The sequence below is a fragment of the Mytilus edulis genome, chromosome 1, assembly GCF_963676685.1.
Source record: "Mytilus edulis chromosome 1, xbMytEdul2.2, whole genome shotgun sequence".
Taxonomy (NCBI): Eukaryota; Metazoa; Mollusca; class Bivalvia; order Mytilida; family Mytilidae; genus Mytilus; species Mytilus edulis.
In genome coordinates, this window is record NC_092344.1 from 111926141 (window position 1) to 111944310 (window position 18170).

At 31.8% G+C, this 18170-nt stretch overlaps 2 protein-coding genes across 5 annotated transcripts in view; one reads left to right on the forward strand and one right to left on the reverse strand.

Annotated features, from left to right (window-relative positions):
- The window catches only part of LOC139499885 (mutS protein homolog 5-like), a 38933-nt gene extending 26944 nt beyond the window's left edge, over nt 1-11989 (reverse strand). Inside the window, exons 1-3 of one of the 4 annotated variants that reach the window (XM_071288529.1) lie at nt 11902-11989; nt 6276-6477; nt 363-486 (exon numbers count right to left, since the gene is read on the reverse strand). In XM_071288529.1, the coding sequence (XP_071144630.1) occupies nt 363-486; nt 6276-6467 (316 nt within the window). In that variant the 5' untranslated portion in view covers nt 6468-6477; nt 11902-11989. Of the gene's footprint in view, nt 1-362; nt 487-6275; nt 6478-8309; nt 8398-11743; nt 11878-11901 lie in introns of those variants that run through there. The other 3 variants (XM_071288523.1, XM_071288516.1, XM_071288537.1) reach the window with 3 other exon arrangements.
- Nucleotides 11954-13696, forward strand: LOC139499911 (transcription factor Jun-like). The gene has a single exon (XM_071288548.1). It carries the CDS (start codon nt 12478-12480, stop codon nt 13351-13353), a length of 876 nt encoding a protein of 291 aa, XP_071144649.1. The 5' UTR covers nt 11954-12477; the 3' UTR covers nt 13354-13696.
- Nucleotides 13697-18170: the final 4474 nt, after the last annotated feature.

Here is an 18170-nt window from a genome sequence, read left to right on the forward strand (position 1 = left end):
GAGTAAACTAACAATTTCAGTTCTGTTGATGAATTTGAAGATCTTATCTAGCTTTCCAAAGTTTCTATTCATCTATTATAGCTTTCAAGATAATGGCAAAAATTGGTAAAAAATTGTCATTAAAGGTCAATAACTTAATTAAGGAGTCAATTATAGATTTCACTTGTACTAACTTATTTGTAGATTTTGTCTTGCTGATCATTTTTGCTTAATACAGTTTCTGTCCATCTATTTTAGTTTTGATATAATGTTGGTTTTTTTTTAAATACAGTTATTTGAACTTTTAATAGGCAGCCGGTCATCCATGATCTGGATGAAAGTGGAGATTTAAGTGGTTTGGATTAATTGAATGAGTAGGTTACCTCGCTGTAACAGAGAAAAGTCGTCATGTTCGACACTGTCCATCATCATATGTATCTGTGTTGATTCTATATCGTAATAAGCCAGACCAAGTCGTCCACCTTGCCAAAATATACTCATATAAATCTACAAAAATAGTTATACATTATTAAAACAAAATCTATGACACCAAAATCAAATCATAAAATTTATTAATTATAAAAATCTTTCAATATTAAAATTCCCCCTCAAGAGGCCAATCTAAATCACTCTGTTTTTTTTAAGAACATTTGTACAAAAAAGTATATTGCCAAACATACTTTTCTAAATACATAAAAAATATACATGTACACCAGAGCAGTTCAAACATAATTTTAACTTGTATGATCTACTTTAAAAGGATTTAACAAAGCCTTTTCATAATAGAGAGAAAAAGAATTATGTAGGTCAAGTAGATCTTTTCTTTTCTTATTAGGCTTAAAATGAGTATCTATGTTATCTGTTGAACATTTTCTCATTACAGACATGGAAAGATGTTTGAGCCACATTTTGATACAATAATAAATCGGCTGTAAATTACAGAAAACTTCCCTAGTTGTGAATGTGGGATTATTTAATGGAGTGTATCAATTTTAGTGTTAATCAATCTTCTATACTGGGCAATAGACAGTAAAACATTAACTTGTAACATATGTTAAAAGGTGTATTGTTTATTATACTTTATGTATTGCACTGAACAATTATTCTAAATTGTTGTTTTTTTTTATTTATTGTAGTGGGATGGAGTGATACCTTAGACTCTTGTAAGAAGAGGTGAAATTTTAAAATCTGAGGTCTTTTTAAAGTGTGGAAGGATGGAATTGTACTTATAACTTTTGTAAAAAAACAGGTGAAATGTTACTATCTGAGGTCTTTTTAAATTTGGATGGGATAAAATTGTACCTTTAACTTATGTAAAAACAGGTGAAATGTTAATATCTAAGGTCTTCTTCAATTGGGATGGGATGGAATTGTACCTTTAACTTTTGTAAGAACAGGTGAAATGTTAGAATCTAAGGCTTTCTTCTTTAAACATCCTTTTTATTGACCTGGAAGTGTTCCTTTAAATAGCTTGAACATTCTCTAACATGGAGGAAAAAACTATAAAATCTAATACAAAATTTTCACTATAAGAAAGGCATAAAAATATAAACTTTTACATTCCTGTCAATAGGTTTACAGATAAAAACTAATATGTATTTAAAATAATTAATTGTTGGTTGCTTTACGCCGCATTAGCACAACAAGGCTATATCGCAGCGAGATATTTAAAATGAGCTTCAGAACATTTATTCAGCAATGAAATCACCTACTGGGACTTACTAGAGCATTACTTATGCTCCATATAAAGTTAAACTCATAATACTTTTAAATTGTCACAAACACTAAATTATAAGTTTCAAAATTTAAAAAACTTTGAAATAATTTATACCAAGTAAACAGGATCAGGTTTTGTTTATTTTCCTTCCTATCTTTTTTCAGTTGTAATTAAATTTCATTTTATCAGATTTTCAACAAAATTGTTTTTCCTAGTCTTGCCTGGTCAGGAATTTTAGCTTTTTTATCTATAATTTTTAGTGGCAATGATAATTTAGGAATAAATAAAAAAATATTTGGTTGTTTACTATTACTTTCATTTGTTATACTATTCAATCAATTTCATTTTAATACAATGTATATGCAAACATATAGCCCTCCATCATAAGAAATGTAAATGGGTTTTGTAAATTTTAATATTCTTTATTTTGATGTTACTAGATAAAGAAAGGGTTATACTTTTTAAAAATCAAGAAACATTATGTTATGGCTTTAAGTAATAGACTCTAAAATTACTAAATATTTTTTTTATTTTTTTTTAATTTACCCTCAAGTTAAAAAGGTGTGATTTTTAGCATTAACCCCTTAAAAAACTTTATGACTATAACAGATCATAAAACTTTTATATGAAAAAATTGTTTTTATTTATGACAATTTTTGATTGACACTATCAAAACAGTTATCAACATTACATCAAACTGTTTCACCACAGTGACGTCAAATCTGACAACCTTGTCAATTTGTTGTCTGTTAGATATCTACTACTATGTGTTGACTTAATGTTTGCACTGTTAATACCCTCTCTATCAAAGTGCAGATTTCCTATTTAATCCAACTAATAAAGGCTATATTCAAACATCTCTTAGAACACAAGGATTGTCATCCCCATACTCTTATTTCAAACAATTAATCCTTTTAGTGGCTCTATTTATACATTTAAATGCTTGTTTTTAAATACAGTAAAGGGTCAGTACACTTCAAAACTTTAAACTGTTTTTATGTAGAGCTTTATAACTTTACGATGTTGGTCCAAGATTTGGCAGATGTGAAATGTGTGTGGGTGTTTTGTTCTTTTCTGCATCAATTAAATAATAAGTAGATTAGCTATGCACAAATATTTCTGTACAATACTTGAAATGTATAATCAAGATTTGTTATGCGACTTGTCTATCCAGTTTAGGTTTTGATGTGGTAAATTTTATGTTTGTATTAGATTTGACAAACAGAAAAGTTTCTTAAGTTGCTTGACCAAAAAGTTTTTTATTCTGCATATTGTAGTCAGTAACTTCACACTGTCACAACATAAATTTGAGATAGTTGGCTAATTCCTCAAAATATACTTTTATATCCATGATAAAAGTATATTCAAAGTAACTTTTGATATTTCATGGAAATACATATTCTGGACACTGTCCTGTTGTCCTTGAAACTTTACTCGTCTTGTATTTCCTATGGAACTATTGTTTAATTACTATTTCTGAAAGCTTTTCAAAATAAACAAGACAATGAGGTCAAGGTCAAATGACATTTGTCAGTTGGGCATGCACACATTAATATAATTTCATACACCAATTATAGTAGACCTTATTGCTAATAGTATCCGAGATATGGACTTGACCACGAAAACTTAACCGTTTTAAATGACCTTGCAAGGTATGCACATATGCTATGAAACTATCCCCACTATACCCAAGTCTAGCTTTCTGCGACAGAATTCACAGGCTAGACAAAAATCATCAATAGTAACTATAGAACTATAAAAACATCCTTATATATTTATGGATGAACATGCTCCATACTATTTTCCTTGTATGTAATAACCAGAACGTTGATGGTTGATGTCTGTTTTCTTTTATTTTCTTTCAATGGTTTATACAAAAATCAGGCTGTTCGTTTCTAATTTGAATTGTTTTACATTTTGACATGTCAGGGGTTTCATAACATATACTTCATATGCAGTGTGGATTTTGCTCATTGTGGAAGGCATGTGTACATTACAATTTAATGATGACCTCTAGTTACTTATATCTTAGTCATTTGGTCTCTTTTAATGCAAAAAATGCTAGATGATGATTAAAATAAGTATCTTTTCATGAAGAAGAAAATAATGCATACTATGAAAATTTTGCATCAAAAAGAATGGGAAATGATTACTTTGTAGAAAATGTAAAGTAACTTTGCCTTTAGTGATAGAATACACATATTTACTTTTTTCTTATAAGTATATAATATTGTATAAGTATTAGCCAGATGTGAACTAGTATTCTTTATTTTATGAACCAGTCTTTATAATTATGTTTGCCATAATAAATAGGATAAATACTGGTTTGTCAAAAAAGGTTATGGACACTTTTACAATCACAACAGTACTTTAACTGTTTGTTGTTTTTAATAAGTATAATTAAACAAAATCCTCCCTACAATATTTGACCTCAAGGTACTACGTAATATAATAATACAACAATATTTGTATAGTTATCACAGTATTATCATCTTGTTTAAACTTACATAGACCTATAATTATATCTATAAACATAGTAGTGGTTAATTCTTAATTGTACAAAAATTAAATAAATTTTCATTTATATTTATTTGTTGAAATTATTAAAATTTCCAGTAGAATAAATTCAATCATAAAATACCTCAAAACTTAAAAGGTTTGTAAGTGTTAACAACCTCCCAGGTTAATAAAAATACTTAACTTTTTTTTCTGTTTTTTATTTATAATGTTGGGGTCAACAGACATGAATGATAATTATACATACAAAACCCTTAGAAATATTTGGTCCTCAAAGCTCTTCAAGTTCTTACTTTATTTGGCCTTTGAGACTTTTTTTTATTCGAGCGTCACTGATGAGACTTTAGTAGATGAAACATGCGTCTGGCATAAATACAAAATTTCAATCCTGGTATCTATGATGAGTACATTAATTCAAAAGGCTTTCAACAAATTTTTAATCCCACCCAATTTTTTATATCAGTGTTCCTGCCTGCCCTACATAGAAGGGTGGCCTGCCCTTGGTGTCCTTACCCCGCCCTTCTGCCCTCCAAATATAATAGAACAGGTACCGATTTATTTGAGTTGCTGTACATGAGAACTTGTAACACTTATTTCTATTGCAAAGAAAAAAAGGTAAAAGAAGTATGTTTACTCTTATTGTACTCTTTGCCTTATAAAATAGAACCAACGACCGGTAAATAAGTTATGTTACTACTGTAAATAAACAAAGTTCGTGACAACATATGTTTCCTGACGTTTATCTATCAGTATAAACACTACTTCTGTTCAGGAACTTATGGCCAGGATATCGACAGGAAAGGCTTAAAATTTGATCAACAAATAGTTTATTTTAATTTTCAATTTTGTATTGTTTCTCAAGGATCTTCAGTATTCAAAGTATAAATATTTTTAAAATAATGTAACAAGGTTTTTATAAGTATCATCGAAATATAGCAATCTTCAGTAAAAATATTTTTTCTGAGAATTTTTCTTGGTAATATTGATATTAAGGTACATTTGAAACAAATATTACGTTTTCGCATTTAAATTAACTTTCATGCTGTAATTCATAATGTGTAAAACTGTTCTTACAAAAAGAGTTTCTGTGTTGTCATGAACAAGTGCTTTCTAGCTCCATTTATAGTATGCCTACCTATTACCTCCCTTATAGAGATGACAGATGAATAAGTATATATAGTTTAGAAGTGGATGATTAACTCAGTCATAAGTAAATGGGGAATCACTTGTCTCAAATTTTTTTAACACATGATTTTACTAATTGAATGTTTAATTTTTTGAATGACTTGCATTATTTGTCCAAAAATAAATCCTTATCCCATCATCTATCCTTTAGAAATTTTCTGCCTGTCCCAATCCAACCTCTTAGTCTTAAGATAATGTATGATCATTGTCTCTATGCTCTTAGTCTTAAGATAATGTATGATCATTGTCTCTATGCTCCTAGTCTTAAGATAATGTATGATCATTGTCTCTATGCTCTTAGTCTTAAGATAATGTATGATCATTGTCTCTATGCTCTTAGTCTTAAGATAATGTATGATCATTGTCTCTATGCTCTTAGTCTTAAGATAATGTATGATCATTGTCTCTATGCTCTTAGTCTTAAGATAATGTATGATCATTGTCTCTATGCTCCTAGTCTTAAGATAATGTATGATCATTGTCTCTATGCTCCTAGTCTTAAGATAATGTATGATCATTGTCTCTATGCTCTTAGTCTTAAGATAATGTATGATCATTGTCTCTTTGCTCTTAGTCTTAAGATAATGTATGATCATTGTCTCTATGCTCTTAGTCTTAAGATAATGTATGATCATTGTCTCTATGCTCTTAGTCTTAAGATAATGTATGATCATTGTCTCTATGCTCTTAGTCTTAAGATAATGTATGATCATTGTCTCTATGCTCCTAGTCTTAAGATAATGTATGATCATTGTCTCTATGCTCCTAGTCTTAAGATAATGTATGATCATTGTCTCTATGCTCTTAGTCTTAAGATAATGTATGATCATTGTCTCCATGGTCTCTTGGTCTTGTCCTCCACTTTATGTTACCTTACCTGGTCATTAATTGTAGAACTTTCAGCTCTCTGTCGTACAGGATTAATATGATTTTCATGTAAACTTTCATCTTCATCATCTGCTCCAATGATGCTATCCCCATCACTGGTATAAAATGATGCTGCCCCTGATGATGTAACAGTTCTGTTTGGTATGCCTTGTCCTGATGATAAAATTCTACTGGTGGACATCGTGTTACTGCTAAAAAAAAAGTTTTTATGAGAATTAAAGTAGAAAAAGTTTAGAACTCTACAGACTTCATCAGGTTGTAAACAATACTCATAGATGGGTATTTATCCCCATCTATGGAACTTATACCAAAGGCAACTCTTATGCAAAATTTTAAGTAACTTTTTTTATTTTTATTATACTTAGGCAGTGAAGCATATAATGTAGGTCAGTGTGACTTCCCTCTTTAAAGAAGTTGTTATAGTCCCCAGATGTATCTTATACATGTATCAAGGTGTATGTTTAGGTTTCTTACTACCAGACGTCTGAACCCAAATGTTTAACAAAATACTATCAATTATTAAAATGTAGGTCAAATTGACCCAATTTTTTAAGACGCTGCTATACTTAGGCACGACATCAAAAGTTCAATGTAGGATAAACAAGAATGTGTCCACAGTACACGGATGCCCCACTCGCACTATCATTTTCTATGTTTAGTGGACCGTGAAATTGGAATAAATTCTCTAATTTGGCATTAAAATTAGAATGATCTTATCAAAGGGAACATGTATACTAAGTTTCAAGTTGATTGGACTTCTACTTTATCAAAAACTACCTTGACCAAAAACTTTAACCTGAAATTTGCACTATCATTTTCTATGTTCAGTGAACCGTAAAATTGGGGTCAAAACTATAATTTGGCATTTAAATTAGAAAGATCATATCATAGGGCACATGTATACTAAGTTTCAAGTTGATTGGACTTCAACTTCATCAAAAACTACCTTGACCAAAAACTTTAACCTGAAATTTGCACTATCATTTTCTATGTTCAGTGAACCGTAAAATTGGGGTCAAAACTATAATTTGGCATTTAAATTAGAAAGATCATATCATAGGGCACATGTATACTAAGTTTCAAGTTGATTGGACTTCAACTTCATCAAAAACTACCTTGACCAAAAACTTTAACCTGAAGCAGGACAGACGGACGAACGAACGGACGAACAGACGGACAGACGAACGGACGCACAGACCAGAAAACATTATGCCCCTCTACTATCGTAGGTGGGGCATAAGAACTTAATTCATATAGTTTTTTCACTGACCCCCTTAACCCCCTCTTAATTTAATTTGGGAAAAATGGATTGACCAATAAGTATATATATAAAATCGATGTCAATTAAACAAAACTTGCAGCAATTTTGACCCCACCCCCAAACTATTTGAATTAAGTTTTTATCCTTCATTGATTTTTTTATGTCGTCCCTTACCTAGATGTATTCTTAAACCAAGTCATATGATTGATGGTCACTCAATAATACAAGACCTATATAGGTAATAACGAAGTTTAAAACTTTGAGCCACTAAATTATAAAATATGGGTCAATCATGTGCTCTACATCTTATGGTACAGTCCTTCTGTAAATTATTCATACACAAATTTTTACAATAGCTGCATAAATAAAGTTTTAGTAAAATCCTGCTTTGAATTCAAGGGTTCTAAGAGTCCATCTCATATTTTTTTAAGCAAACTTAAGTCTTTCACATTTTAACAGTCAATTAAGCTTATTAACTATAAGAGCAGTTAATATGCAGGGGCAGATCCAGCCGTTTAAAGAAAACACCAGGGGGATGGGTGTTCAAACTTTATTTCCCAATCAAATCGCATTATCAAAACAAAGAGGATGTTCCAACCCAAGAACCCCTATCCCCCCCTTATCCGCCACTGATATGTGTAGAAAACTGAAATGATAATGATGCAACATCACAACAACTATCGCTGGTGTATTATAAGTACTTCATCATAAAAGACATTCAACCCTCTCATTCAATAAAAAGAGAACCTAGTAAGTGGCTACCTAGTAAGTGGCTACCTAGTAGGTGGCTCAGTGGCCTTAGTAGTTCATATACTGTATCAGACTGTTATCACTGAGGTTGCAGGTTTCAAACCCCACACATGGCAGGTACATTCAACTCCAATATCAATTGACTAGGATTCCAGTTTTCCTGCCAAAAATTGGTGGTTCTCAAGTTTCTTTCTCCACCAATAAAAACAGACTGCCACAAAAAAAAAAACAGTACTGAAAGTGTTAAACACTGTATAATCAATCAATCAAATAAAAAACTTCACATTTCACATAGTTAAACTTACTTCTTGTTAATCAAACATGCAGCATACTAAAATAGACAAAGTTCAATTTTGTGATTGAGACCAAAATTTATGGATTATGATGCAAAATTATGGCTAATAGAGATTATAGTGTTTCAACAACTGTGACTTAGCCATTTCTTATAATACATAACTTATTATAAATATAGCTTTTTAACACAATGACAATACTAGCTTTTATTCTAATTAAAAATTCCAAAAAGGCAGGGGAATAAAAGAAAAAAAACAATAATAATCTTCATATAAAATAGTAGATTTTCAAACAAAAAAAAAAAATCACAATATATATATATAATAAAAACACTCAGGTCAGTCAGCCCCTCACCCCAAAAAATATTTCTGGATCCGCCACTGTTTTACAAACAAAATATGTATTATTGAAAAAAATTGCTGCTTGGAAATAGTTGGGTATAAATCTATATTTATGTATCTATATATATATGATTTATATAAGTATATCTATATATGGTTTATTTTTATCTTTTTGGACATTAAAATTTCATTTATATTAAAAATAACTATCTGTTATTGTTTATCATCTTATCATCCATACTATGATTAACAGACTATTTCGTAATTGGGGACAACTGTTATTTTATATTATCCTTAAATAAAACAATCATGTGATCGAAAATTTACAGACAATAGTAAGGTCATGTGATGGCCTGATGCCAATACACAAATCTGGAAAATCTCAAAATCATAAATTTCAAACCACCTGTCTATTCTTTCACAAAAGTTCAACCATAGATAACTTCAACTTTAGTTAGTAACCTTTATATTATCTTTTACTTAAAATATTAATTGATATATTTCATCAAATGTAGACCATCGTTTTCATTTTGATTTAATTCTCTAGAACCAGGCGCGGATCCAGCCATTTTAAAAAGGGGGGGTTCCCAACCCAGAGTAAAGGGGGGGGTCCAAATATATGCTCCCATTCAAATGCATTGATCGGCCAAAAAAAGAGGGGGTTCTAACCCCCGGAAACCCCCCCCCCCCCCTTCTGGATCCGCCACTGAGAACCAACCACCCCCTTTTTTCCTAAAAGAAAGTCATGAGAAGTTTTAAAAAGTTGATTTGTAGACCTCACTTAAAACAGACATTTGCATAAAAGTAGTAATAATTTAACTTGGAACACCTTGGTTCTATATATCTAAAAAAAAACAATATTTGTGTCAGTGTTTAAGAAGTTTTCAATGTTATTTTGTCAGGTCAATTGAACTAAAGTTCAATTTAAAAATTAAAAAAGGTCAAAATCTTTAAAATATTTTAATTGAACCTAAATCTAAATGTACTTTGTGCAAAACAATTAAATATCTTCATTTTTTTGTTTTAATGAAAACAATTTTGCAAGTTAATTTATATGTCAAATATGCTTATATTTAATGTTTTAACACATATTTAATAAAATAATTACATTTACTATCAATTCTTGATTTCTTTATCTTATACGAACAGTATACTTTAAAAACATTCAAATCTTTTTTTAGGAGAAAAACTAGAGAAAAACTAAATGCATAAAATATGTGATATTGCATTTTCTATTTTGATATGTTCCCTCACAGGTAAGCCATGGAAAAACAATAAACAAACACCTACTAACCTACTGTTGTGGTGAATCATCAGATAAATATAGAAAATCTACTCACAGTGGGAAATACCCATGCAATGCCAACACACAAAGTTCATTTGGAGGATTGTCAACAAACATGTTCAGACATCAACAGAGAAAAGGGGGGGATGTATTACTTTAAAAATTTAAATATTCAAAAGGTTTAAAAACGTTTTGGATTTTTAACTTGTTTAAAGACAACAACAAATTTTATTTCATTGGATTTAGGTATAATTTTTGGTATAAAAAAAGATTCACATATTAAAAAGCTATTCAAGTGAAATAGATAAAAATGTGAATCAAAATTTATAATTTTTTAGACACAGAGGGCATAATTTATTATTAAAAAATTTTAAGAAAAAATGCAGCCAACTAGGACTACAAATGTAACAATTATCATAATCCCTTTTTTCAATTTTTAGTCGTTAGGTAAAAGGCCAGAGGCGTATAAAAGTTGATACAGTGTAAATTGCAACCAGACAGCAACCATATGACACAAACTAAAAAAAATCTACAGTTCAACAAATATCCTTTAAAAATAGAAAGGTATAAATTTAAATATGCTTGCCACAGAAGGTTGAATAAATTATTCCATGACCAAATAATAGGTCTATCAAAAGCTACAAGTTTTCTTTTTGACACTGGTTGTAAAAATATTTTTATAAAGTTCTCCAAAATTTAGTAAAAAAGTGTATGTATTTGTAGGATTTGATAATGTCCCTAATGAAATAGTGTCCACGGGACATTATTTCCTAGTAAATACGGTCTCAGGACGATATTCACTTATTTATATGTGTCCTGGACACATTTTTCTATGAAAAACTGTCCTCCGGTATGAAAAAGTGTCCCTGAAAGTGGACACATTTAAAAATACTATATTTCAGTGATAAGATGTCCACCTTAGTATTCCTTACATGTACTTCCCTTGGAGGACATAATTTGTTAATAATAGTAGGATTTAATAATGTCCTCTATTTCATAACATTCTGTAGTCAAGTGGACACTATTTCATAGATATTGCTATGACAATCTGTCCACTTTGGGGACAATATTCCATGGCAATGGACATTATTTAATACCTAAATTCTAGGAAATAGTGTCCATGTGGACACTATTTCCCAGGACACTATTTTGCCTTACATATTCAGCTAAGATCTTTGCCACTAGATTATCTTTTTTGTGATGTACATGTATGAATTAATGAAGTGGTTCAATATTCAACCACCATAGATATACATGTAGGAAGGTGTGGTCCATTAATTAGAGAAGTTGTTGAACTTCTGGAAATAAAACTCCTATTGAATGGTTAGCTCCTTTGGAAGTTTAGGCTTTTTGAGCAATAGCTCTTATTTTGAAGTTGTTTTGTATGTAAAAAATAATTTATCAGATCACAGGCCATCTCTAATCTCCTATCTAATCTGAAACTTTAACTCCTCGCCATGGTCAAGCGTATTTAAAATAAATTCTAGTTCTTTGCTTTCGACTTCGTCTTTATCGACTTTCGTTACCTTTATTATTAGTCTCAAAACTTCCACGTGTTAATAGTGATGATTCATATTTGGAAATCCCCTTCTGAGAGCATGGTTTGGCGCCGAAAGTTTCAGTAACATGTGTTTGTTAAACCACTTTCAAAAAATATTTTAGGTTAGATTTTAGAGAATATTACGTTTATAATCTTCTTTAGAGTTTCTAAGGTAACGGTTACTCGCAATATCAAAACAGTTCTCAATAAAGTTTAAGAATTTAATGTTTTCCAAATATGGGTTGTAAATATCCTGACGTCACAGTCAATATTTCCTTTTACAGAAAGTGCCCTTTTCCAGAGTTCAAATCAAGTCACACCCGAGAGAATCGTCCAATCAAAATCAAAACATTTTCTCGAACCAACGATATCATTTTTAGGTTTAACCGATACATGAAAGAAAAAATGTCCGAGAACTCCGAAGGAACAATGACAACATAGTCGATGATCGCATTGAGAACCAATGAGAGCTATCCAAAGTGATGTCATGCTATATTTAGAAAACTGACTCATTTCATATAAAAAGGAGTGAAATACGTTGGACAAAGCATACGTCTTGAAAACTTACTACAGTGCAAGCCTCACACGAAAAGAAATATAGAGAGGTGACTCATATTTCCACCATTTTTACATCGACCTTCGTTGGGATTAGTCATCACAAGTTATCAACTGAAGTTGAAAAAGTTTTTAGACTTTATACTATAACAAACTTTTTAGACAATGGAAGTTTTGTCCGAGCGGACATTTTATCCAGAAGGGATCATGAACAAAGCCGGAGACCCAAACGTGAATAGTTTGAAAAGAAAGATGACATTAGACTTTAATTCATCAGGAAAAACAAAACAACAGAAGATCCAAAATCTGCTTGCTTCTCCTGATTTGAACATGCTGAAGTTGGCATCGCCAGAGTTAGAAAAGTTTATAATTCAAGCAAATGGATTTGTTACAACAACGCCGACACCAACACAATTCATATTTCCAAAATTCGTGACAGACGAACAGGAATCATTTGCTAAAGGATTTGTGGAGGCATTGAACAATCTTCATGGAAAAACAGGACAATGTTTAAAGGGTGAATCCTCTTCGGATTGTGAAAGCCAAAGTGACTCTGTGTCTAATGCCAGTTACACGTATGTACCTCCAGACTATGTTCTTACCTCAGCTACTACAACCCTCCCTGGTGGTTTATTCACAACTAACACATCTTCTGCAGGAAATCATTCAGTTAAATCTATGCCTTCCCAAAGAATCAGTTTATTACGACAGGATGAAGAACCACAGACCGTTCCTTCAATAGCAACTAGTACAACTGACAGTTTTTCAGTGTCGCCAATAAACATGGAAAATCAAGAAGTTATCAAACTTGAAAGAAAACGTGCCAGAAACCGTGTAGCTGCAAGAAAGTGCAGAACGCGTAAACTTGAAAGAATCTCCCGATTAGAAGATAGAGTAGATGACTTGAAAGGACAAAACTGTGATTTAACAGCAACAGCAAATTCTCTCAGGGACCAAGTCTGTAAACTAAAGAAAAAAATTATAGACCATGTGAACAGTGGCTGTCAAATCATGATTTCAAGTACAAATATATTCTCATAACATTTGAATGAAATGATCTGTGCCTTGACAATGTGTTCATAAGGATGTTTTATGTATAAGTGCCAATCACGTATTGTTTTTGCATGTTTTGATGATAATTTTGTTGCTGACATTCCGCAATTTTAACATTTTGTCTTCTGCAACAAAATTTCTATCTTGCATGTTTAAATGTGATAATTTCATTTAGTCATTATTTCTGAGGTTATCATGCAAATGTCATAATTTTATATATATATTATTTTCTACAAAACATCTCTGGTCTTTGTAAGCACCAGTGGATGCTGTTATTTATATTTTGAAAAAAAAAAAGAAAAAAACCATGAATAAAAAGTTAAAAATTTAATTTTCTTGTATGTCATGTTTGTAAATTAGAGTTATTCCCCTTACATTGTAAAACATAATACAGGTTTACAGAGGTATGGATGCCAATGCAACGAGACTACAAACACAAACAAAAACATATCTACAGGTCTACTTGTAAATGTCTTGTGTGCTCTGTTGTTACAAGTATGGTTTCTACATTTTCTACCTCTAAAGTTACTTTGGTTTTGCTTTTGTAGGGTTTTGATACTTTTGTTTATGTACAAAATGTATGGTATTGAAACAAAATAATCTAATCATACTCATGTTTGTCTTGAATGTTCATAGACTATTTTGCTTCTGGTTTAAGGGACCACCAGATTTCTGAATTTCTTGTGAAAAGATGTACCTAAAACTATCAAAATGTAAAACAACAAAAATACAGAGTTTGAACTCTAAGGAAATTTCAGAACAGAAAGTCTGTAATATCAAATGACAAAATCTAAAGCTCAAACACATCAAATGAATGGATAACATCTGTCATATTCCTGACCTGCATAGCAGTCAACGTGTAGTAATCACTATAAAAGAAACCTATACATATATATGTTACAAAGGATCACAAATAGGCATATAGATCAAGCACATTTGCAAATGAAGGACAAGAATACAAAAATCAAACATAGCACAACAACACAATGACAGGATGTAAACGGCTACAAGCACAGAGCACAGAGCCACATCATCTAATATATATATGTTGAAAAAGGCATATATTGTGGACGGTTGTCCCATTGGCAATCATACCACATCTTCTTTTTTAGCTCACCTGGCCCAAAGGGCCAAGTGAGCTTTTCTCAGCACTTGGCGTCCGGCGTCCGTCGTCTGTCGTCCGTCGTCTGGCGTCGTTAACTTTTACAAAAATCTTCTCCTCTGAAACTACTGGGCCAAATTTAACCAAACTTGGCCACAATCATCATTGGGGTATCTAGTTTAAAAAATGTGTCCGGTGACCCGGCCAACCAACCAAGATGGCCGCCATGGCTAAAAATAGAACATAGGGGTAAAATGCAGTTTTTGGCTTATAACTCAAAAACCAAAGCATTTAGAGCAAATCTGACATGGGGTAATATTGTTCATCGGGTCAAGATCTGTCTGCCCTGAAATTTTCAGATGAATCGGACATTTCGTTGTTGGGTTGCTGCCCCTGAAATGGTAATTTTAAGGAAATTTTGCTGTTTTTGGTTATTATCTTGAATATTATTATAGATAGAGATAAACTGTAAACAGCAATAATGTTCAGCAAAGTAAGATCTACAAATAAGTCAACATGACCAAAATGGTCAGTTGACCACTTTAGGAGTTATTGCCCTTTATAGTCAATTTTTAACCATTTTTCGTAAATCTTAGTAATCTTTTAGAAAAATCTTCTCCTCTGAAACTACTGGGCCAAATTTAACCAAACTTGGCCACAATCATCATTGGGGTATTTAGTTTAAAAAATGTGTCCGGTGACCCGGCCAACCAACCAAGATGGCCGCCATGGCTAAAAATAGAACATAGGGGTAAAATGCAGTTTTTGGCTTATAACTCAAAAACCAAAGCATTTAGAGCAAATCTGACGGGGTAATATTGTTCATCGGGTCAAGATCTGTCCGCCCTGAAATTTTCAGATGATCGGACATTTCGTTGTTGGGTTGCTGCCCCTGAAATGGTAATTTTAAGGAAATTTTGCTGTTTTTGGTTATTATCTTGAATGTTATTATAGATAGAGATAAACTGTAAACAGCAATAATGTTCAGCAAAGTAAGATCTACAAATAAGTCAACATGACCAAAATGGTCAGTTGACCACTTTAGAAGTTATTGCCCTTTATAGTCAATTTTTAACCATTTTTCGTAAATCTTAGTAATCTTTTAGAAAAATCTTCTCCTCTGAAACTACTGGGCCAAATTTAACCAAACTTGGCCATAATCATCATTTGGGTATCTAGTTTAAAAAATGTGTCCGGTGAACCGCCCAACCAACCAAGATGGCCGCCATGGCTAAAAATAGAACATAGGGGTAAAATGCAGTTTTTGGCTTATAACTCAAAAACCAAAGCATTTAGAGCAAATCTGACATGGGGGTAAAATTGTTCATCAGGTCAAGATCTATCTGCCGTGAAATTTTCAGATGAATCGGACATTCCGTTGTTGGGTTGCTGCCCCTGAAATGGTAATTTTAAGGAAATTTTGCTGTTTTTGGTTATTATCTTGAATATTATTATAGATAGAAATAAACTGTAAACAGCAATACTGTTCACCAAAGTAAGATCTACAAATAAGTCAACATGACCAAAATGGTCAGTTGACCACTTTAGGAGTTATTGCCCTTTATAGTCAATTTTTAACAATTTTTCGTAAATCTTAGTAATCTTTTAGAAAAATCTTCTCCTCTAAAACTACTGGGCCAAATTTAACCAAACTTGGCCATAATCATCATTGGGGTATCTAGTTTAAAAGTGTGTCCCCTGACCCACCCAACCAACTAAGATGGCCGCCATGGCTAAAAATAGAACATAGGGGTAAAATGCAGTTTTTGGCTTATAACTCAAAAACCAAAGCATTTAGAGCAAATCTGACATGGGGGTAAAATTGTTCATCAGGTCAAGATATATCTGCCCTGAAATTTTCAGATGAATCGGACATTCCGTTGTTGGGTTGCTGCTCCTGAAATGGTAATTTTAAGGAAATTTTGCTGTTTTTGGTTATTATTTAGAATGTTATTATAGATAGAGATAAACTGTAAACAGCAATAATGTTCAGCAAAGTAAGATCTACAAATAAGTCAACATGACCAAAATGGTCAGTTGACCACTTTAGGAGTAATTGCCCTTTATAGTCAATTTTTAACCATTTTTCGTAAATCTTAGTAATCTTTTAGAAAAATCTTCTCCTCTGAAACTACTGGGCCAAATTTAACCAAACTTAGCCATAATCATCATTGGGGTATATAGTTAAAAAAATATGTCCGGTAACTCGGCCAACAAACCAAGATGGCCGCCATAGCTAAAAATAGAACATGGGGTAAAATGGAGTTTTTGGCTTATAACTCAAAAACCAAAGCATTAAGAGCAAATCTGACAGGAAGTAAAATTGTTGATCAGGTCACGATCTATCTGCCCTGGAATTTTCAGATGAATCGGTTGTTAGGTTGCTGCCCCTGAATTGGTAATTTTGAGGAAATTTTACTGTTTTTTTTGTTATTATCTTGAATATTATTATAGATAGAGATAAACTGTAAACAGCAATAATGTACAGCAAAGTAAGAACTAAAAATAAGTCAGTTTGACCAAAATAGTCAATTGACCCCCTAAGGAGTTATGACCCTTCATAGTCAATTTTTAACAATTTTCTTAAAATTTGAAGATTTTCAATAACATTTTCCACAGAAAGTACTGTTATAAATAGAGATAATTGTAAGCAGCAAGAATGTTTAGTAAAGTAAGATCTACAAACACATCACCATCACCAAAACACAATTTTGTCATGAATCCATCTGTGTCCATTGTTTAATACTCACATAGACCAAGGTGAGCGACACAGGCTCTTTAGAGCCTCTAGTTAAATATAGACAAAGTACAGTAGCAAAAAATAAAGACAAGAAAACAAAAACTTACCAGAGCACAATAACGCAATGACTGGATGTAAAAGTACAGAGCTCAAGCCACACCCTAACTAAATGTAACAAAGAAACTTAAAAGGCATATAGATGAAGATATTTTCTCGGGTACACCCCACTTGAAAAAGTTCCTAAAATAATTTGACAAAAGCACAATAATACAATGATGGGATGTATCAACAGATGGTACAATATAGCTGTAATTAAAGTAAAATCATGACATTAGCAATAATGTATAAAAGTATTATTGCTTTTTCCTTAAGATGAGAGAAACGAAGTCCTGGACTATTGGTATTGCTGTAGAAGTATCTGTTATTGAAAGGAATAAAATCTTCCATGTATATAATCATAGATTTAATTACCTATGGTATTATACAGTGGCTCTACACCACTAAATCCTGAGCTTCTTTGAACATAACTTGAACCCACAGGCACTTGTCTCAGAAAAAAATATTCCTATATTCCTTTAAAATATAACATATTATGTTAAGGTACATGTATATATGGGGGGGGGGGGGGGGGAAACACAAAGACAAGTGCCTGTGTCAATAATTGCCTACTGTTCATTTTGGTATGAAATTCACAGATGACTTCTAGAAGTTATTGCCTTCACATGACCATGTCCTTACCAACGGTTTGCAGTTTTGGGTTTTATATTTAGTGGAAAAAATACTATTAGATTAATCATTAGAAGAAACTTAATTATAGCAAAAATGATCTGATGAACCAAATCACAAAAAATCAACTTTGCCAAAATCCTCAATTGACACCTTATGGGAGTTTATTTCTTTGATTAACGATTTTAACATAATTTTATTTCATCGAATAAACTTTAATAGACCAAGAGGTTAAAC

What these genes read in the sequence shown, in the direction of transcription:
- LOC139499911 (XM_071288548.1), top strand. Translation starts at nt 12,478, where the DNA reads ATGGAAGTTTTGTCCGAGCGGACATTTTATCCAGAAGGGATCATGAAC.